Source organism: Mycteria americana, chromosome 23, assembly GCF_035582795.1.
Source record: "Mycteria americana isolate JAX WOST 10 ecotype Jacksonville Zoo and Gardens chromosome 23, USCA_MyAme_1.0, whole genome shotgun sequence".
NCBI classification, from domain to species: Eukaryota; Metazoa; Chordata; class Aves; order Ciconiiformes; family Ciconiidae; genus Mycteria; species Mycteria americana.
The window spans coordinates 1,560,033-1,579,970 of record NC_134387.1 but is presented as its reverse complement, the minus strand read 5'-3'; the positions used below and the strand labels follow the sequence as shown (position 1 = coordinate 1,579,970).

At 68.0% G+C, this 19,938-nt stretch overlaps 3 protein-coding genes across 6 annotated transcripts in view; all 3 read left to right on the top strand.

Annotated features, from left to right (window-relative positions):
• OGDH (oxoglutarate dehydrogenase) overlaps window positions 1-3,817 on the top strand; it is a 35,818-nt gene extending 32,001 nt beyond the window's left edge. For all 4 annotated transcript variants that reach the window (XM_075523804.1, XM_075523802.1, XM_075523805.1 and 1 more), the window contains 9 exons: window positions 312-462; window positions 558-685; window positions 771-949; window positions 1,146-1,217; window positions 1,703-1,825; window positions 2,412-2,484; window positions 3,095-3,258; window positions 3,339-3,493; window positions 3,589-3,817. In XM_075523804.1, the coding sequence (XP_075379919.1) occupies window positions 312-462; window positions 558-685; window positions 771-949; window positions 1,146-1,217; window positions 1,703-1,825; window positions 2,412-2,484; window positions 3,095-3,258; window positions 3,339-3,493; window positions 3,589-3,709 (1,166 nt within the window). In that variant the 3' untranslated portion in view covers window positions 3,710-3,817. The remainder of the gene's footprint in view (window positions 1-311; window positions 463-557; window positions 686-770; window positions 950-1,145; window positions 1,218-1,702; window positions 1,826-2,411; window positions 2,485-3,094; window positions 3,259-3,338; window positions 3,494-3,588) is intronic.
• Window positions 3,818-4,989: 1,172 nt separating this feature from the next.
• ZMIZ2 (zinc finger MIZ-type containing 2) lies at window positions 4,990-11,805 on the top strand. The gene is given in 21 exon segments (XM_075523533.1): window positions 4,990-5,146; window positions 6,067-6,191; window positions 6,283-6,397; window positions 6,497-6,699; window positions 6,786-6,978; window positions 7,060-7,314; window positions 7,399-7,572; window positions 7,664-7,729; window positions 7,806-7,977; window positions 8,738-8,882; window positions 9,443-9,653; window positions 9,730-9,835; window positions 10,049-10,206; window positions 10,281-10,348; window positions 10,456-10,524; window positions 10,641-10,885; window positions 10,973-11,073; window positions 11,075-11,147; window positions 11,254-11,324; window positions 11,326-11,484; window positions 11,603-11,805. Coding segments are annotated over 20 exon segments (2,742 nt in total). The 5' UTR covers window positions 4,990-5,146; window positions 6,067-6,141; the 3' UTR covers window positions 11,711-11,805.
• Window positions 11,806-12,979: 1,174 nt separating this feature from the next.
• On the top strand, window positions 12,980-15,472 carry PPIA (peptidylprolyl isomerase A). The gene is made up of 5 exons (XM_075523542.1): window positions 12,980-13,137; window positions 14,420-14,450; window positions 14,561-14,649; window positions 14,847-15,019; window positions 15,157-15,472. The coding sequence occupies exons 1-5, from the start codon at window positions 13,069-13,071 to the stop codon at window positions 15,290-15,292; spliced, it is 498 nt and encodes a 165-aa protein (XP_075379657.1). The 5' UTR covers window positions 12,980-13,068; the 3' UTR covers window positions 15,293-15,472.
• Window positions 15,473-19,938: the final 4,466 nt, after the last annotated feature.

Below are 19,938 nucleotides of genomic sequence, written 5' to 3'. Positions count from 1 at the left end.
GCAGGGGGGTTGGACTAGTTGACCTTTGAAGGTTCCCTTCCAACCCAAACCACTCTGTGAGTCTACGAGAATTAGTTCACGAGGGAGCTGTGGTTAAGGGAAGTGAACTGAGAAGCAGCTCTTCTTTGGAGCTCATCCTTCCCTGCAGTCCTGATTCCTTGTCCCTGGTTCATCCCTCTGGCAGAGGAGGATCCGTTCCTCTGCCCCCAGGCATTTGCAGTCTTGTCAGTCTGCAGGCAGGTTGTGGGACAAACACAGTGTCGCTGGAGCTCCCTCCCACGCTGGCTACGAACCGGCTTCTGTCCCGGCAGGTTTGAGCCGTATTCTGAAAACCCGTGGGGAGATGGTGAAGAACCGGACGGTGGACTGGGCCCTGGCAGAGTACATGGCATTTGGCTCCCTGCTCAAAGAGGGCATCCACATCCGCCTGAGCGGCCAGGACGTTGAGAGGGGGACATTCAGGTAAAGCCGTGCTTTTGGTGGCCGTAAAAGCGATTCCAGCCTTTCCAGAAGGGATCCGAAGGGTGATGATGGAATAACGCTTTCCCCTCTTCCAGCCATCGCCACCACGTCCTGCACGATCAGAACGTGGACAAGAGGACCTGTATCCCCATGAACCACCTCTGGCCCAACCAGGCTCCTTACACTGTCTGCAACAGCTCTCTGTCGGAGTATGGCGTCCTTGGTGAGCGAGGAGGTCTGCGCCCACCACCCGGGGGTGTGAGGCCGCTCCAGTAGGATAACCCCCTCGCTTCTCTCCCATCCCTCAGGATTCGAGCTGGGCTTTGCCATGGCAAGCCCCAACGCCCTGGTGCTTTGGGAAGCCCAATTCGGGGACTTCCACAACACCGCTCAGTGCATAATCGACCAGTTCATCTGTCCCGGGCAGGCCAAGTGGGTCAGGCAGAACGGCATCGTCCTGCTGCTTCCCCACGGCATGGAGGGCATGGTAAGGACCCCGCCGGCTTGCGGGCACCCAGGGGTGCCCATTGCCTGGCCTGCGCCAGAAGCGGAGCCGAGGGCAGCAGTGGCAGGTAGCACTGCTCGCGGCATGGCCGTGGCTGGCATCGGTGCCTGGCATCGGCTTCTTGTGCCAGCCTTGCCCCCGCCCCCCACTCACTCTCCCCCCTGCTTGGTCCCCGCAGGGTCCCGAGCACTCCTCCGCCCGCCCGGAGCGATTCTTGCAGATGTGCAATGACGATCCCGACGTCTTCCCCGTGAGTGGCGGCTGCGCTGAGCTCAGCCCGGCCCTCCTGTGTCCTGGATCTGACTGCTGCCTTGAAATGGGGAGGGGGGCAATAACAGCTGGGTGGGCTCAGCGCAACGCTGCGATCGGGGCAGGTGTCACGGAGCTGGTAGCAGGAGGCATGGGACGCCCTGGGCTCATGCTGCAGCCGGGAGGGTTTGGGGAAAGGGGCTGAACCTGGTGCCCAGGCTACACCTCCGCCGCCCCTGGGGCTGCTGCGCAGCGTGAGGCAGAGGTCTCCCCAAAAGTGGCATGGGAGGGGGCTGCTGGCCACCCCCGTGGCTGCCCCAAGGTGGGGGGCACAGACCTGCAGCCTCTCCCAGGTGTCCGTGTGCTCTGGAGGGGGAGAGGAGGGAGGGAGGGCTGGGTGCCACTCCTCTCCCCACTGCCGGAGCTGCGAGGCCAAGAGGCACCTTGTGTTTCTTGAAATCCCCTTGACTGCGCTCGCTGAGGCAGAAACTGGACGACTTCGACGTGCGCCAGCTCTACGACTGCAACTGGATCGTCGTGAACTGCTCCACTCCAGCCAACTTCTTCCACGTCCTCCGGCGCCAGATCCTCCTGCCCTTCCGCAAACCGGTCAGTGCCGGCAGCTCCGCGCCCGGCTCGGTGCCAAGGCAGGGCAGCCCCGTGTCCCTGCCAAGCCTGGGGACGGGACTGGGGCCGGGCTTGTTCTTGCACCTCGGCAGCAAACACGGGCGGTTTGCCTCTGCCCAGGCCAGGGACCTCTTGGCACTCGGGGTTGGTTCGGTACATGATGTGCTGCTGGCCGGCTCGTGCAGGCTGGGCTGGCTGCAACTCCTTCCTGCGCTCCGCAGGGAGCTCAGAGATGTTGGGGCCGGCGGGCATCAGTTAAATAACCCAGTTCAGCCACTTGCCTTCCGCTCCGGCCATGGGGCAGGCAGGTCCCTGGCATCACCTCAGCCAGGGGAAAACCCAGGTTTCCCAGGGGAAACCCAGCCTGGGGAGCCGGTGCTGTCGGAAACCGGTGCCCTATCCGGCAGAGCACGGCAGCTGAGCAAGGAGCAAATCTCTTGCGGCTGCTCCTGTGCTCAGGCAGGGGAGGGCAGGCAGGACGGGCAGGTCAGCGCTCCGGCCTTTGCTTGCAGCAGGGTGTTTCTGGCAAGGCTGACCCCCTTGCTCTGCCTCTTCTCTCCCCCTCCAGCTGATAATCTTCACTCCAAAGTCGCTGCTGCGCCACCCCGAAGCCCGCTCCAGCTTTGACGACATGCTGCCAGGTACGAGTGACGCGGAGGTGTCTGTTTCCCCCCTGTGCCGCTCTGCGAGATGAAGGGTGAAGGGCAGGAGCCCGCCGCCTCGGGTAAAGTCCGCCTGGCAGCAGCTTCCCCGTGCCGGAGTGGCCGAGCGAGGCTGACGCTACTGGCATCAGGGCATCGCAGACAGCCCGCGCGGGGAGCTCTGCACCAGCGCGGCACGCAGGCTGCCTTCCTCCCTCCCCGCTCCCCTCCAGCGCTGAGGCGGCGTGCTCGTCTGCCCTGCGGCTGGGGTGTGCCGGCTGTGGCTATCTACCCAGCAAATCGGAGCCACCCCTCGTTAGTGCCGAGACGTGACTCGGCTTTCCAGGCTTTGCCGTGGTGCTTCCTCCATCGGCAGCCGCTTCCTGCTGGAGTGGCATGGCCGGGGTTTGGCAGCCCTGAGTCTCACGGAGCCATGATGGTTTGTACTGGGAGCCGGACCCAGTACCAGCTGGTCTGGCTCTGCCTCTCTGCTTTGCCTGCCCAGGCTGGGGTTCCAGGAGGGGCTGGTGTGGGATGCGGGTGCAGGCAGCTGCGCCAGTGCGGTGCCCTGGGCTGCTGCGGCTGACAGTGCTGTCCTCTCTCTTGGCAGGCACCCACTTCCTCCGTGTCATCCCCGACGGCGGCCCCGCGGCCCAGAGCCCCGAGCAGGTGAAGCGGGTGCTGTTCTGCACCGGCAAGGTCTACTATGACCTGACCCGCGAGCGCAAGGCCCGGCAGATGGAGGCCGATGTGGCTATCACCAGGGTGGAGCAGGTGAGCAGGGTTCGGCTGCCTCCAAGCCCACCGGCTGGGGGTGCCGTGACCCCCGTGACACCGCTCCCTGTCCTCTGCAGCTCTCCCCGTTCCCCTTCGACCTCCTCCAGCGGGAAGCCGAGAAGTACCCGGCTGCCGAGCTGGTGTGGTGCCAGGAGGAGCACAAGAACCAGGGCTACTACGACTACGTCAAACCCCGGCTCCGCACCACCATCAACCGCGCCAAGCCCGTCTGGTAGGGACTCGGGGGTGGCCGTGATGCTGGGGGGGGTGTGGGGGGGGTGTGGGGGGTGCGGACACCCCCTCACCCCCTGCCTTCTCCCCCTGCAGGTACGCGGGGCGGGAGCCGGCAGCTGCCCCTGCCACCGGCAACAAGAAAACCCACCTGACGGAGCTGCAGCGGCTCCTCGACACGGCCTTCAACCTCGACGCCTTCAAGGACCTGGCCTAAGCGCCAGCCCGGCGGCGGCAGCATGCTCCCGTCCGTCTGTCTGTCCATCTGTCTGTCCCTCGCTCGCCTCCCCCCTCCCTTCTTAACTACAGACCTTGTAAAACCCCATGCAGGCGCCTGGAGTCCTTGTCTGGCTCGCGCCAGGGCCGGCGTTGGTGCAGCCACCCCGGCGGGCGACAGGGGCTGGGAAGTGCCCCCCCAGCCACGGTGGGCGAGACCCTCAGCCCCCTGCCCCCCAGCAGGGGCTGGGCCCCGGGACTCTTCTCTGGGGGCCTCCAGCGCACCGGGTCCAGCCACCTCCCAGTTCCTCCCAGTCTGGCGTCGCACTTGCCCATGCAGCTGCTGCCTCTCTCAGAGGAGCGAGGTGGGGTGGCCTCCCCCTCCCCCCCGCAGGGCCCAGGCAGGGCTGGGGGTGCTGCCCCTTCCCCAAGCCCCCCCCCCCAACTTCCAGGGGGTTTGCCCCACCCTGGGGACCGGCACCCCGGCCTCGAGCCCCCGCTGCCCCTGGAGCTGCTCGGCCCGTGCTGGGTGCTGCGCCCTCCCGGGGGGGGGGTCCTGGGTGGGGGGTGACCCCCGGCTGGGGCTGGCGTTGGCCTTCCCCAGCGAGCACCCGGCTCCTCCTTCGGTGTGGGGCGGGCGGGGCCGGGAGCCAGGGGGGGACGTTCGCCGCCCACAGCCGCGCACCCACGGCTGCTTGCACACGCGTGTGCAGCCTCTCCGAGGGTTGTGCACGGCCGCGTTGGTGTGGTCGTGCTGTCGCACACCCGGTCGCGCGTCGTGTCCGCTGTCAGACGGTCACCCTGGCGCACGCGGGGTCCGCGTCCCCGGACGCACCCCGCACACGCACACGCGTGCCCTCTCGCACACGCAGCCCTCGGTCCCGCCCCTGCTGTCACAGGCGCCTGTCACGCTGTCACACACGCGTGTCACACCATATCGCCCTGCACACTCGGCCACGCGCCGTGTCACACCGGCTCACGCACAGGTTGTCGCACACACGGTCGCTCCCCCCCGTGTCACGACCCCCCCCCCGCTCCGCACAGCCCTTTACCCCCCCCCCCCCCCCCCCCCCGCACAGCCACACGCTCCCCCCGCTCTCCCGCTCGGTGCTCGGCTGCCCGCGCCTGGCGGGGCGGGGCGGGGCGGCCCGTGCATACTGATGAGCTCGCGGCCCCATTGTGCGCGGCGGCGGCGGCGGCGGCGGCGCGGGCTCGGCTCGGCTCGGCCCGGCCCGGTTCGGCTCGGCCCGGCTCGGCCCCGCGCGCCCCGCCCCGCCCCGCCCCCGTTCGCCCCGCCCCGCCCCCCCCCCCGGGCCGCCGCCGCCGCCGTCGCCGCCGCCATGGAGCCGGGGCCGCGCGCGGGCTGAAAATCCCGCGCAGCTTCCGCGCAGCCGCGCGCGCCCGGCGCCGCCAGGGCCATTTTGGGCCGCTCGCGACGGTGAGTGCGGGCAGCGCCGGGGCGGGCAGGGACGGGCAGGGACGGGCAGCGCCGCGCCGGGCGGGTCCCTGCGCGCAGCCCCGCGCCGCGGCTGAAAATGGCCCCGCGCCCCCCCGCCCCCCCCCCCCCCCCGCGGGCGCCGTGCGCGGGGGCGGCGGGGGCGGTTGCCATGGCAACGGCGGGGAGGGGAGGGGGCGGCGGCCCGGCCCCGGGGCCTGTCCCCGCGGTGCCAGCGGGCCCGCGGCCGGGGAAGGGGGGGCTGTCACCGCCGGCCGAGGGGCGCCCCGGGCTGGCGGCCCCGCGGTGGCACCTCCCGGGGGCCGGGACAGGCCCGGCTCGGAGCGGGTGTCCCCCCCCCCCCCCTCCCCGCTCCGCGGCGGCCCCGTCCCTGCTGCCCTCCCGCGGGGCCGGGAGGGAACCGAAAGCGCCGGGGTGACCCCCCCCCCGGCCGCCCCCCCACCCCGCGCAGCTGCCGGGCCGGGCTGGAAATACCCCGGGCGGCGCCGGCGGCTCCCGGCCGGGGGCGGGGGGCGATGCCGGGGGGGCCGCGTCCCTCGCCCGGCTCTCGCCCCGGAAAGTCCCCGCTGTTCCCCCCACCCGCAGGCGCGGGGGAAAGCCCGCGGCACCCGCCGCCCCGGGAGGGCTCTGTGCCCGCGGGGATTTTGGGGGGGAGGCCGCGGCGGGGCCAGCACGGGGGGCTTCCCGGGGGGCCACGGACACCCCCACCTGCGGGGCGGGCGCGTGCCGGCCGGTTCCCCGTGCCAGGCCCGGGCCGGACGCCAAGTCCCGGTGCCGGAGGCCGGGGGGGGGCCCGTGCAGGCTCCGGGCTCCCCCCCCTCCCCCGCCGCGCGGCCTCGGGCTCCCCGGCCCCTCCCGGGGGTGGCCGCCCCCTCACCCGCCGTTTCCTCTCCCTCCCGCAGCCCCGGTGACGGTGACGCCGTCCCGCAGCGCCCACCGCGGCCTCGGAAGACCCAGCCTGCGCCCGCCCGCCGCCGATGAACTCCATGAACCCCATGAAACCCTCCCTGCCGCCCACGCCCCACGGGTGAGCCCCGGGGCTGCACCCGCTGCCGCCCCGGCCCGTGGCCTCCGTCCCCCTCCGTCCTTCGTCTTAATTAATTTGTTTTTCTTTCTAGTGATGGTTCATTTGCATACGAGGCTGTTCCTTGGCAACCGAGCACCAATCAGCCGGCGGGATCCCTCTCCGTGGTAACCACCGTCTGGGGTGTCAGCAACACCTCCCAGAGCCAGGTACCCGCAGCGTCCTCGTCCCCCACCCCGGGGACCCCCCCGCAAATGAGCATGGCGACCCCCTGCCTGACCCGCTGCCCCCCTCCCGCCGCCCCCCAGGTTTTCGGCAGCCCCATGGGCCCCGGGGGGAGCAGCTCCAGCACCCCGCTGCTGCCGGGCATGGCCGGCACCGGCTCGGGCATGAGCTCGCCGCCGTTCCTGCCGCAGCAGCCCTTCGCCGAGGGGGCCCCCGGGAAGGGCTACGTGCAGCCGGGCGTCTATGGCCGCAGCGCCTACCCCGGTGGGCCGGGCTTCGCCGCCAGGTAAGGCCGGCCCTGTGCCCCCTGTCCTGGCACACGCCCCGCCATGGGGCCGCCGCACGCCCTTTCCCCACCTCTCTGTCCTCTAGCTATGCCGGCAGCCCCGGCGGCCCCGGCGGGATGGGGCTCCCTTCGCACGCCGGCCGGCCCCCCGCCGACTTCACCCAGGCAGCTGCTGCCGCTGCCGTGGCCGCCGCCGCTGCCACAGCCACGGCCACGGCCACGGCGACGGTGGCGGCACTGCAGGAGAAGCAGAGCCAGGAGCTGAGCCAGTACAGCACGGTAAGAGCCCGGCTGCGGCAGAGCCAGGGAGCCGGTGGCTGCCCCCCGCCCTGCGGTGACCCCCCTCTCTCCCCACTGCAGATGGGCGCGGGGCAGCCCTTCAGCAGCCAGTTCCTGCCCCACGCCGGACCCCGCGGCCCCGCCGGCATGAGCCCAGCTGGTATGGCGGGCGTCATGGCTCCTTCTGGCGTCTCCCCTGTAAGCATGAGCCCCGCACGGGCGCCTGGTGCCGGCCCCCTCTATGGTGGGCAGCGGATGCCCCAGCATGCCTACGCTGGCCCCCCCCCGAGCCAGCAGCTCCCCCGCCAGGGCCTCAAGCGGGCGTACTCCAACGAGGTGAGCATCCCATCCGCACCGGCGGGGGCCGCAGTGTGCCGGGACCGTCCCCCCCGCCGGTGCTGACCCCCCCTGGCCCCGCAGGGATACCCAGCGCAGCAGTACCTCCAGGGCGGGCAGTACGCTGCGACCGGTGCCCAGTATGCCCCCAGCACCCCGCAGCCCTCCGCTCCATCCCCCTCCTACCCCGGCCACAGGCTGCAGCAGGGCATGGGCCAGTACCTCTCTGCCTCGGGCAACGCCGGACCCTATTACAAGGTACCGGAGGGGTGACAGTGGGCACGGGGGGGGGAGGGCAGGTGTCTGCCATCCCCTGGTGCTAACCCCCGGGACCTTCCTCCTCCCACAGCCGGCTGACCAGTTCAACGGGCAGAGCGCCGGCTTCGGCACCTACAGCCAGGCGGCCATCAATGGGGTGAGTCCCAGCACCGGGTGGGGTGGGGGGCAATGCCGGCCCGGCCGGGCGCTGAGGGTGCGCGGTGCCTCTGCAGCCGGGCCGGTCGCTGCCGGGGTACCCCAGCTCGCCGCTGGCCGGGAACCCCACACCGCCCATGACGCCGGGCAGCGGCATCCCCTCCTACGCATCCCCGGGTCAGGACATCAAGTCGCCCTTCCTACCAGACATGAAGCCCAGCGTCACCTCCCTGCACCCGTCCCCCTCGGGTAGGTGCCCCCGCTGGGGATGGGGGAGCTGCCGGGGGGTGGGGGCATAGTGCAGAGACACCCCCCCAGGGCCTCAGAGTGGGCCTCACTGCTGCCAGCCCGGGGCCATTGCCCCTTTAAAGGCAGGGTGCCTGGGGAGGACTCTAAGAAAAGGGAGGGGCTTAAGCACAGGGGGCGTGGTCACTGCTACGTTTGTGTGGTGGGGGTGTGTGGCCTCGCAGGCACTGTCCAATGAGAGGGCAGCTTGAGGCAGTGGGATGGGCTTCCTGTGAAAGGGGCAGGACTACGAGTAGTGGGAGGGGCTTGCAAAAAGGGTGGGCCCTCAGTGGGAGGGGCTTAGTCAGAGGAGTGGTTGCTTTGGTGGGAGGGGCTTCCACTGTAAGGGTGGGGCCTCCTGGAGTGGGAGGAGCTTCTTGCATGGGGTGGGGTATCCTGGAGTGGGAGGGGCCTCTTGGATAGTGGGTGGGGTTTTCAGTGGGATGGGCTTCCTGCATGGATGGGGGTGTGGCCATCTATAGTGGGTGGGGCTTCTTGCATAGTGGTGGGCCCTCCCAGAGTGGGAGTGGGCTCTGATGTAGGGGTGGGGCCTGACTGGGATGGGCTTCCTGCATAGGGGTGGGATGTCCTGGAGTGGGAGGGGCCTCTTTGCAGGGCGGGGCTTCCTGCAGGGTGGGTTCTTAGTGAGTGGGTGGGGCTTTCCAGGGTGGGGCCGGGGGCGGGGCCGGGGCATGGGGGTCCCTGCTGACCGTGTCCCCGGCAGGGCCGGCTCCCGGGGAGGAGCTGCGGCTGACCTTCCCGGTGCGGGATGGCGTGGTGCTGGAGCCCTTCCGCCTGCAGCACAACCTGGCCGTCAGCAACCACGTCTTCCAGCTGCGCGACTCTGTCTACAAGACCCTCATGATGAGGTGGGGGCAGTGGGGGGCAGGGGGCCGCGTGGCACGGCGTGGCGGAGCGCAGTCCAGCACCGCACGTGGTGCGGCGCAGAGCGGCACGGTGGCGTGCTGCACAGCGTCATATGGTGCCGCGCGGCGTGGTGCTGCGTGGCGTGGTGTGGTGCAGCGCTACGCAGTGCTGCTCGTCGCTGCGCAGTGCTGTGTGGCATGGCTGTGTGTGGCACGGTGTGGCTTGGCACAGTGCCGTATTGTGTCACGGTACACGGCGTAGTTTGGCATGGCAGTACACGGCGTGGTCCAGCACAGTGTGGTGCTGTACGGTACACTGGTACCCGGCATGCCTCGGCACAGCGCGGTGCTGTATTCGTGGCGCTACACGGCGTGGCAGGGCGTGGTGCCGTGTGGTGTGGTGGCACCCAGCATGGCTTGTCACGGTGCTGTATGTCATGATGGTACATAGCGTGGCTTGGCATGGTGCGGTGGTGCACGGCGCGGTGGTGCGCGGCGCAGTGGCTCGCGTGTGGGCACGCCCCCTGCCCGCACCCCTGCCCACACCTTGCCCGTCCTGCCAGGCCTGACCTGGAGCTGCAGTTCAAGTGCTACCACCACGAGGACCGGCAGATGAACACCAACTGGCCGGCCTCCGTGCAGGTGAGCGTCAACGCCACGCCGCTCACCATTGAGCGCGGCGACAACAAGACCTCCCACAAGCCGCTCTACCTGAAGCATGTCTGCCAGCCTGGCAGGAACACCATCCAGATCACCGTTACTGCCTGCTGCTGCGTGAGTCACCGGGGGGGGTCCTGGGGCGGGGGGACGGCGGCTGAGGCCGTGGCTTAGCCCCCCTGTCTCTCCGCAGTCCCACCTCTTCGTCCTGCAGCTGGTGCACCGGCCCTCGGTGCGCTCGGTGCTGCAGGGTCTCATCAAGAAGCGCCTGCTCCCCGCCGAGCACTGCATCACCAAAAGTGAGCGCCGCACCCAGCACCCCTGGCCCGCCAGGTCCTGGGGGATGGGGGGGCTGCAGCATGGTGGGGGGGGACACCCTCATCCAGGGGCTCCAGCATGGTGGGGGTGATGAGGCACCACGCCCAGATGCCACCACGGTGCCGCCCCCATCCCAGCATCCCAGTTCTGCCCCTCGGTGCCCCTCACCCACACCCCCCCCTCCCCGCCCCCAGTCAAGCGCAACTTCAGCAGCGGGACCATCCCGGGGACCCCGGGGCCCAACGGCGAGGATGGCGTGGAGCAGACGGCCATCAAGGTGTCCCTCAAGTGTCCCATCACCTTCCGGAGGATTCAGCTCCCGGCCAGGGGCCATGACTGCCGGCACATACAGGTAGGGGTGGTGGTGGCAGGGGGCTGGGGGATGTTGTCCCCCCCCGCCGGCTCAGCTGCCGCTCTCCCCCGCAGTGCTTCGACCTGGAGTCCTACCTGCAGCTCAACTGCGAGAGGGGGACGTGGCGGTGTCCTGTCTGCAAGTGAGTGGGGGCCCAGCGGGGCCGTGCCCCGGTTTCCCTTCCTGCGGGGGGTTTCCCTGCCTGCGGGGGGGTTTCCCTGCCGTCACCCTGCCTCTCCCTGCCTGCAGTAAGACGGCCCTGCTGGAGGGGCTGGAGGTGGACCAGTACATGCTGGGCATTCTGATCTACATCCAGAAGTAAGTGTCCCCACTCTGTCTGTCTGTCTGTCCGTCTGTCCCTGGCCGGCACTGTGCCACCCCCGGGGGGCCATGCAGCCGACCCCCCCCCAACCTGAGCCCCCTGCCACCCCCAGCTCAGAGCACGAGGAGATCACCATCGACCCGACCTGCAGCTGGAAACCCGTCCCGGTCAAACCCGACGTCCACGTCAAGGAGGAGCCGGAGGGGCCGGCGCTGAAGCGGTGCCGGACCCTCAGCCCCACGCACATGGTGCTGCCCAACATCATGGAGATGATCGCGGCCCTGGGGCCCGGCTCCGCGCCCTTCCCGGCCCTGCCGCCGCCACCGGCGGGTGCTGCCGCCGACTACAGCACCCCGGGTACGGGGGGCGGGGGGGGAACCCGCGGGGGATGGGCCGTCTCCCTGTTGTCCCCTCCCCCACCAATCGCCTCCTTTCCTCCCGCAGGTTCCAGCTTTCCCGGACCCGGGGGCTTCCCAGAGCCGTTCCCCGCCCCCGGTGCCCCCGGTGCCCCCGGCACACCGACGCTGAGCGACTTCGCGCCGGGACCCCCCCCCCATCTCCTACCAGTCCGACATCCCCAGCGGCCTCCTGGCCCCTGAGAAGCCCCCCGCGCCCCCCGCTCCCCGCACAGGTCAGCTGGGGGCGGGTGGGGGGCTCCCCCCGGCCCCCACCTCTCCCCGCGGGGGGACCCGGTGGAGGGAGGGTCTCACCCCCGCGCTCTCCTCCCCCCTCGCAGCTGCCCCCGCCGGGGCGGATGGAGCCGTCCCACCCCCCGGTGCAGCCGGGGCTGCACAACCCCCCCCCCGGGCGGCCAGCCGGCACAGCCGCTGCACCACCGGAGCGCACCGGCACGGCCCCCCCTGGGACCCCCCGGCCCGGCGCACGCCGCCGACCTCGCCTTCCCCCCGGCACCCGGCATGGCCGGGACGGGCGACGGGTCGGAGCCTGCCCTCGACGTGAGTACCCCGGGGGGGGCGGCCGGGGGTCCCGCTGCCGGTTCGGGCCCCCGGCCGCCGCGGGGTGGGTGGGGAGGAGCTGGGGGGGGGCCCGGTCGTCACCGGCTGCCGCCCCCAGCTCCTGCCCGAGCTGACGAACCCCGACGAGCTGCTCTCCTACCTGGGCCCCCCCGACCTCCCCAGCAGCAGCAACGACGACCTCCTCTCCCTCTTCGAGAACAACTGAGCCATCCTCACCCCCCCCCACCGGACCCCCCCACCCCACCACGGGGCCGGGGGGGGCAGCGCTGGCGTGCCCCTGCCCGCCGCAGAGCCGGCCCCTCCCCCCCCCCCCTCCAAGAAGGGGGCTTCCCCTGAAGGGATGCGATGGGACGGACAGACGGACGGGCTCAGCCCCCCCAGAAGCACAAGGCTGTACATAGTGTAGAAACACTACTGCCTGCCCCCCCCCCCCCCCCCCCCCCCGAGACCCCCACCCCGTATTTAAAGGCAAGTGTGTTGCTGCGGGGCCGGCCCGCGCCCCCTGTATAAATGTGCATACGCTGCTTCCCTTGTAACATACGCGCCCGGCCGGGGGGCACGGGGTGTGGGGCTCGGCCCCCGACTGCCCCACGGCCCCCCCGCCGCCGAGCTCCCTGTACCGTCTCCTCATCGCTGGCTATTAAAGGATTTCGTTTCGGCGGGGTCACGCGCGTCGCTGGGCTGGGTGTGTCCCCCCATCGGTCCTTTGTCACCCTGCTGCGGGGCTGCACCCCGCTCCCCCCGCACCGCCGCGGGCAGGGGGTCCCAGCTGGGCGGCGGGACGGATCCTGCCCCCTCCCAGGGCGGCTGCGGCCAGGCCGGGCGGTGAACCGTGCCCGCCGCCGTCAATCATTAACCGCGGGCAGCGCGGGCAGGACGGGCAGCGCTGCCGGCGGGCCGCGAGCAGCGTGGCGGGGGGTGGCCTCGCCCGGGGTTGGGGCGGCTCTGCGGCTTCCCCGAGGCGGGAACGGGGCCCGGCTGGGGCACGGGGCTTGCCCGGGCCCGGCTGGACCCACGGCAGGGCCCGGCCGCGCCACAGCCCGGGGCAGGGCGCCCCAAAGAGAGGCCGCAGCTCCCGGCCCCGCACGCCCCGTACCGCCGGGCTGCTGCTGACCTCCCCGCCGCCCCACAGCCCCCCGGCCCTGCCCCACACCGCCCACGCTCCAGCCCCATCCCACCCCACGTCGCTCGCTCGCAGCGCGGCGCCCCGGCCCCACACCGGCTCCCCCCCCCCCCCCCCCCCCCCGCCGCCCCCATCCCGGCCCCATCCCCCCGCCTCCCCCCACCCCGCCGGCAGCGCGCATGCGCGCCCCGCCCTGCCCAGCCGCCGGACCCGGGCGGCCCCCGCCCCCGCTTCCCCCCCCCCTTTCAAACGCGGCGCCGTCGATTGGCCGCCCGCCCCGCCGCTCTACCACAACGCCAGCGGCCGTTGGCCGACGCCTCGGGGGAGGCGGGCCCTCCCCGGCCCTATATAAGGGGCGGCGGGCAGCCCCTCTCCTCCTGCTGCGCCGCGCCCGCTGCACGGAGCCGTCGCTGGTGCCGTAGCCCCGCTCCCGCCCCGCCATGGCCAACCCCGTCGTCTTCTTCGACATTGCCGCCAACGGCGAGCCCCTGGGCCGCGTCACCTTCGAGGTGGGGGGAGTGGGCTGGGGGGGGGGGGGGCGGCGGCGCCGGCGCCGCCATTTCCTCACCGGGGCCGTTTCGGGGGGGAGGGGCGGGGGGCACCGCGCCTGCGCGGCCGGGGGTGGGGGGGGCGGCGGGGGGCCCGCGCCGCCTCCACGTGGCCGCGGCTCCCGCGCTCGGTAAGGGCGGGGGGGTGGGGGGGGAGCGGTGCCCTGGGCTGCCCGGTGCCGCCAGCGTCGGGGAGCGAACAAAGGACCCGGCGCAACCACCGGCCCCGCCGCTGGCTGAGCGGGGTGGAGGATGCGGCGCGGCTCGGCTGGGAAACGGCGGCGCGGTGCCAGCCCAGGGCGTGCCGCCGCCCGGTACCTCCCGTCCCGCCGAAACGCGTGCTCAGCCGGCTGGCGCCCCGGCCCTCCGCACCTGTCCCCGGTGGCCTCGTCGCCAGCCCGCATTTCTGCCGCGCTGCCCTGCCTCGCCGGGAGGCTCCGCTCCGCCCCGGGGAGGGGGGGGGGGGGGGGCGGCCGCCGCAGCTTCCCCTGCTGCGGGATCGGGGCTGCGGCTGCCCGCGCCGCCATTTTGTCCCAGTCCCCCCGGAGCGGGGCCGCCCCTCGGCGGGCGGCAGCAGCCCCCGGAGCCGCCTGGTGCATCGGAGCAGCACCCCCGGGGAGATGCTTCTCGGGCGCCCGACCTCTCCCGGGTCTCGGAAGGCCGGCGGGGAGCGAGAGCGGTGGCAAAGCGATGGCCGGGGGATTGTCACTGCGAAAGGAAAGCATTTCGCGCCCTGCGAAGCGGGCACCCGGGGGGGTTGAAGCATCTCCGGTATGGCCGGGACTGCGCTCCAGGAATTGCTGCGCTGCGGCTGTCGCAGAGCCCGCGGGCAGCGCGCTCCCGCCCGGCAGCGCCTCGCCGTGCAGATGGCTGCTGCCTGCCCAAAATCCTCCTGGAGTCATTGGGAGGCGGCGTGTGCTCTGCCTGGGAATGCTGGAGTCGAATAGGTTTTTAATTTAAATCTCAGCCGGCGGAACGAATGCGCATCTGCCCCGCTGGTGAGGCATGCGGCGTATTTAAACTCATTTGGATGCCATGTCCGTTAGTTCAGAGTTTCCAGATGAAAGCGTGAGGTGGGGAATGCTCTGCAGCCGCAGTCGTGGCCTGGATTCACCTCCCGGAGGGGGTCCCCGGGCTCTGAGCAGTGAGGGGAGGATCCCTGCGGGCTGGGGGTGCCCCCTGGGAGGGGGGCGGCTGGCCGGTCTTACCCCAACCTGACTAACAGCCTCTCCTCTTTTTGCAGCTGTTTGCAGACAAGGTCCCCAAGACAGCAGGTTAGTAGAGCAGCACTGGCCACGCTGCAGCTGCACCAAACCCCTGTGCGCTCTCCCTGACTGTGGACAAAACGAGCTGCTCATGGTGGTTTTTCCTTTTCCCTTTGCAGAAAACTTCCGTGCCCTGAGCACTGGTGAGAAGGGATTTGGCTACAAGGGGTCCTGTTTCCACAGAATCATTCCTGGGTTCATGTGCCAGGTGTGTGATGCTCCCACCACAGCAGGGAGGTGGGTGGGTGAGGAGATCTGGTGCTTGTGTTGGTTTTGGACTTGGGTGCTGGCAGATTTGGGGAGGGAAGGCAGCTCTGCCTCCTGCCTGCAGCCTCTGCAGGGCTGCTGTGCCTAATTCGAGAGTGTTCTCCTGCGCCTGTGACCTGAAACGCTGCTTCTTTGCAGGGTGGCGACTTTACACGCCACAACGGCACTGGCGGCAAATCCATCTATGGGGAGAAGTTCCCTGATGAGAACTTCATCCTGAAGCACACGGGCCCTGGCATCCTGTCCATGGCCAACGCCGGCCCCAACACGAACGGCTCCCAGTTCTTTATCTGCACTGCCAAGACCGAATGGTGAGTCGGGGCTGTGGGAGGGCGAGCTTGGGGGTCTCTGGCACCCACTCCAGTGGGGAGATGACATACTGGGCCTTGTGCCCAGGTCCCTGCATGGGGATGGTGGGCCCCAGCTGTGACCGGTGCTTCTCCTGCAGGTTGGATGGCAAGCATGTCGTCTTTGGCCGCGTCAAGGAGGGGATGAACGTGGTGGAGGCCATGGAGCGCTGTGGCTCCAAAGATGGCAAAACGAGCAAGAAGATCACCATTACTGACTGCGGGCAGCTCTCATAAACCCTCTCCTTAACAACTGACCATTCCTTCGGCAGCCCAGGCACCGTGCCCTGCTGCAGCTCACCCTGTCCCACCCCGCTCCTGACTTACTGCTGCATTTCTACTGGGTCTCAGCCCTATGTGCACGGTCCAGCTGGGCCGCAGTTACCTTTGAGTCTAAATAAAACGAGTTAAACCACAGTTGGCCACCTTCTCTCCCCCTTACTGGGGTGGGTGGTGTGTGGGGCTGGTGAGGGAGGGAGGAGGGGGGTGCTGGGGGGTCATGAGGACCTCTGCAGTGTGGCTATACCAGGTCCTCAGTAGGGTCCAGAGTGAACAGGTGCAGGCAGCTGGTCCTGTCACAGCTGATCCCTGGGGGCCTCAATGCTGCAAATTGGGAAGGGACTACCCCCCTTCTCTGCCCACTGCTGTGGGCCCCCCCTGCAGCTGTGGGGCTGTAACACCCCCCCTGGCATGGAGAGGTGGTGGCCCTACCCAATGGTGCCTTGTGGGTCTGTCAACAGGTGGCAGTGGGGACTGCTGGTCTGGGCTGTGCTGGGAACATGGAGACCCCAGTGGGCCTGGTGAGGGAGACTTCAGGACTGGGAGGATCCCAGTGCTCCAGTTCAAGTAACCCAGTTTGGGGGTGCCCAGCTCTGTTAAGATTCCTGGTTTGGCACTGTGCCGGTTCGGGGTGGGGAGGTTGGTGCTCCCAGTTAAGGGTCCCCAGCTCTAGGATGATCCTGGTGCTTCCAGTTTGAGGGTGCCTGGGTGGGGGCAGACTCCAGTACCCTGTGGGTCCAGCAAGGCAGAGCCTGTCCCCCTGTGGGGTGCACCCACAGTGCCTGCAGTGGCACTGCTGCCTGCACCCCCTGCCTGAAACTGCCTGTGCCGGGAGCTGCACCCTGCTGCCTGCACCTCTGCCTGTGCTGAGAGCTACAGCCCTGTGCCTGCACCCAGAGCTGCACCACCCCGTGTACCCCTTGCACTGCGTGGTGGGGGCCGTTTTGGAGCTGGGCTCTGGCGTGGGTTGGAAGGGACCTTTAAAGGTCAACTAGTCCAACCTCCCTGCCATGAGCAGGGACATCTTCCACTGGATCAGGTTGATCAGAGCCCCCCTGTCCAGCCTGACCTCGAATGTTCCACCACCCTCAACATAAAAATGTTCTTCCTTGTATCTAGTCTGAATCTCCCCTCCTTTAGTTTAAAACCATCACCCCTTGTCCCATCACTACAGGCCCTACTAAAATGTCTGTCCCCATCTTTCTTATCAGCCCCCTTTAAGTACTGAAAGGCCACAACAGGGTCTCCCTGGAGCCTTCTCTTCTCCAGGCTGAACACGCCCAACTCTCTCAGCCTTTCCTCACAGCAGAGCTGTTCCATACCTCTGATCATTTTTGTGGCCTCCTCCGGACCTGCTCCAACAGGTCCATGTCTTTCCTGTGCTGAGGACCCCAGAGCTGGATGCAGTGCTCCGGGTTGGGTCTCACCAGAGTGCAGTAGAGGGGCAGAATCCCTTCCCTCGCCCTGCTGGCCACGCTGCTTTGGATGCAGCCCAGGATACGGTTGGCTTTCTGGGCTGCAAGCGCACATTGCTAGCTCATGTCCAGCTTTTCATCCACCAGTACCCCCAAGTCCTTCTTCTCAGGGCTGCTCTCAATCCCTTCATCCCCCAGCCTGCATTGATACTGGGGGTTGCCCCGACCCAAATGCAGGACCTTGCACTTGGCCTTGTTGACCCTCATGAGGTTCACATGGGCCCACTTCTCCAGCTTGCCCAGGTCCCTCTGGATGGCATCCCATCCCTCAGGTATGTCAACCGCACCACTCAGCTTGGTGTCGTCTCCAAACTTGCTGAGGGTGCACTCGATCCCACTGTCCATGTCGTTGATGAAGATACTAAACAGTACTGGTCCCAGTACGGACCCCCCCTGAAGGACACCACTCATCCCTGATCTCCATCCGGACATTGAGCCGTTGACCACTACTCTCTGGAGTCCACGGCCATCCAGCCAGTTCCTTAGGCACCGAATAGTCCACCCATCGAACCCATCTCTCCAATGTAGAGAGAAGGATGTTGTGGGGGACCATGTCAAAGGCCTTACAGAAGTCCAGATAGATGACATCCTAGCTCTTCCCTTGTCCAGTGATGTAGTCACTCCGTCAGAGAAGGCCACTAGGTTGGTCAGGCAGGACTTGCCCGTGGTGAAGCCATGCTGGCTGTGTTGAATCACGTCCCTGTCCTCCATGTGCCTTAGCACAGCTTCTAGGAGGATCTGTTCCATGCTCTTCCCAGGCACAGAGGTGAGACTGACAGGTCGGTAGTTCCCAGGCTCCTCCTTTCTACCCTTTTTAGAAATGGATGCAACGTTTCCCTTTTTCCAGTCACCGGGGACTTCGCCTGACTGCCGTGACTTTTCAAATACCATGGAGAGTGGCTTGGCAACTCCATCAGCCAGTTCCCTCAGGTCTCTGGGATGCATCTCGTCAGGTCCCCATAGACTTACGTATGTTCAGGTTCCTCGGGTGGTCTCAAACCTGATCTTCTCGTACAGGGGGACTTTGCTCCCCAGTCCCTGCCTTGCGGTTCATCCACTCGAGAGGTGTGGGAAGAGAGGTTGCCAGTGAGGACTGAGGAAAAAAATGTTTTGAGTACCTCAGCCTTCTCCTCCTCTGCTGTTACCAGTCACTAGGCTGTAGCAACGGTGAGGGTGAGGTGCCAGAGCAAGCGCAGAGCCTCAGTGTTGGTGGGGCTGTGAATGCTCTGCCAAGGGAAGGGGAGGGCCAGCAACAGCTTTCAGTGCTGGCAGCTTTCGTGTGGGCGCAATCGCTGGACGTTTCGTATTTGGCAGCCGGGCTCTGCGAGAGGGAGACACACAGTGTTGGCCCCTCACGAACCAAAGCTTTAGCAGAGCGCGAATGTCTGTGTGGCAGCGAATGCAGTTCCAAGGGACAGTGAAAACCAGCTACAGCTTTCAGTGCTGGCAGCTTTCCTGTGGGAACCCGAGGTGGCGGTTGTCTTTTTCGGGGCTGGGCTCTGTTGAGGGCGAGGTGGTGGAGCACACGCAGAAGTTGGTCCTGGCCCCGGGGGGAAGCCTTTCTGTGCTGCACCGAAGCAGCACGGGGGAAGCCTTTCTGTGCTGCACCGAGGCAGCACGGGGGAAGCCTTTCTGTGCCGCACCGAGGCAGCACGGGGGAAGCCTTTCTGTGCCGCACCGAGGCAGCACGGGGGAAGCCTTTCTGTGCCGCACCGAGGCAGCACGGGGGAAGCCTTTCTGTGCCGCACCGAGGCAGCACGGGGGAAGCCTTTCTGTGCCGCACCGAGGCAGCACGGGGGAAGCCTTTCTGTGCCGCACCGAGGCAGCACGGGGGAAGCCTTTCTGTGCCGCACCGAGGCAGCACGGGGGAAACCTTTCAGTGTCGTAACGTGGAAGGTCGGGGGAAGTGACTCTGTGCTGCACCCAGGCGGGAGGGGGAAGCCTATCGGTGTTGCACCGTCAGTGCTGGGGAAGTCTTTGAAGCGCAGGGGCAGGCGAGATGTGGGCTCCTCCTCGACCCCCCGATGTTTTCTCCTTCTCCCTCCGCAGCTCTGTGGGATCAGAGGAGACACATCCCACGTCACGGCGCTCATGCTCCAGGCCGGGGGTCTGCCGGGTGCGGCGGCACGCCCTGCGCCCCAGGAGCTCCTGTCAAGGGCTCGCGATCCCTCCGACGTCTCTTCCTCGGCCTCCTTCGGCGTCTGAGCGTCCACCGGGGATGCTCCCAGAGCCCGGCTGAGCCGGGGCACAGGGGAAGGCTCCTTGCAGCTCTTGCTAACTGCTGGCGTACCCCTTGCACTGGCAGACCCTGCAGGGAAGGACGCACGCCTGCTGCCCCACGACACTTCCCTGCGCCAGGGACGGACCCCCGGCATGGCCCCACCGGCGCTCCCCAGGAAGGGGCACATGAATGTCACAGAGCTTCGCTTCCCTGACAGCAAGACCAGGACTGATCTCTGGCCCCTAGTAGTGAGTTCTGGACGTCAGGTCCACCATCAGGCCTAGTTCTTCCTTTTGCTCTTGGATTTTCGTCATGAGGTCACAAGGTGAACATCTCTCCTCCGGGTGAAGGTTCTGATCGTAACTCTGAGCGGAAAGGATGTGGAACAGCAGGCATTAAACGCAGGTGTGCTGCGACAGGTCGATGGAGGGAGGAGGTCTGTGCTGCAGAACCTCCCAAAGATCATCCTTTCAAAGAGAAGGACGCAGGCAATGAGCAAAGGCAGACGCAGACTGACACACAAGTTACACCGAGCCAAACCAGAACGCGCTCAGGCCCTCCCTGCTATGGGACTGTTCAGCTGAGAGTTTCCAGGACTGACCAATGAGTTGAGACTGGGGCAAAGCACTGCAGCATGACAAACATGCCCAGAAACTGAACTTCTCATTTGGCCAAGGTGATATCACAGGCCTTCAACTCAAATGGAGGTGAACCAACAGCACTGCCCCTGCCCTGGCCCAGGGACCCTCGCCTGCCTCAGCCCCCCACCTCAGGTTGGTACCAGCATTCCCAGGAACAACATCCCCACCCCACGCTGCTTCCATCACCCTCAGTACCCACATCCCCCACCCCACTATGAGCAACCCCCACAAGTACCTCCCAGGGACCTCCACCAATTTGTCTTTGAG

Bases quoted from the DNA above. Each gene is read 5' to 3' on its own strand.
- PPIA (XM_075523542.1), top strand. From the start codon at position 13,069: ATGGCCAACCCCGTCGTCTTCTTCGACATTGCCGCCAACGGCGAGCCC. The intron at 13,138-14,419 runs GTGGGGGGAGTG...CTCTTTTTGCAG, and splicing joins TGGGCCGCGTCACCTTCGAG to CTGTTTGCAGACAAGGTCCC. The intron at 14,650-14,846 runs GTGTGTGATGCT...GCTTCTTTGCAG, and splicing joins TTCCTGGGTTCATGTGCCAG to GGTGGCGACTTTACACGCCA.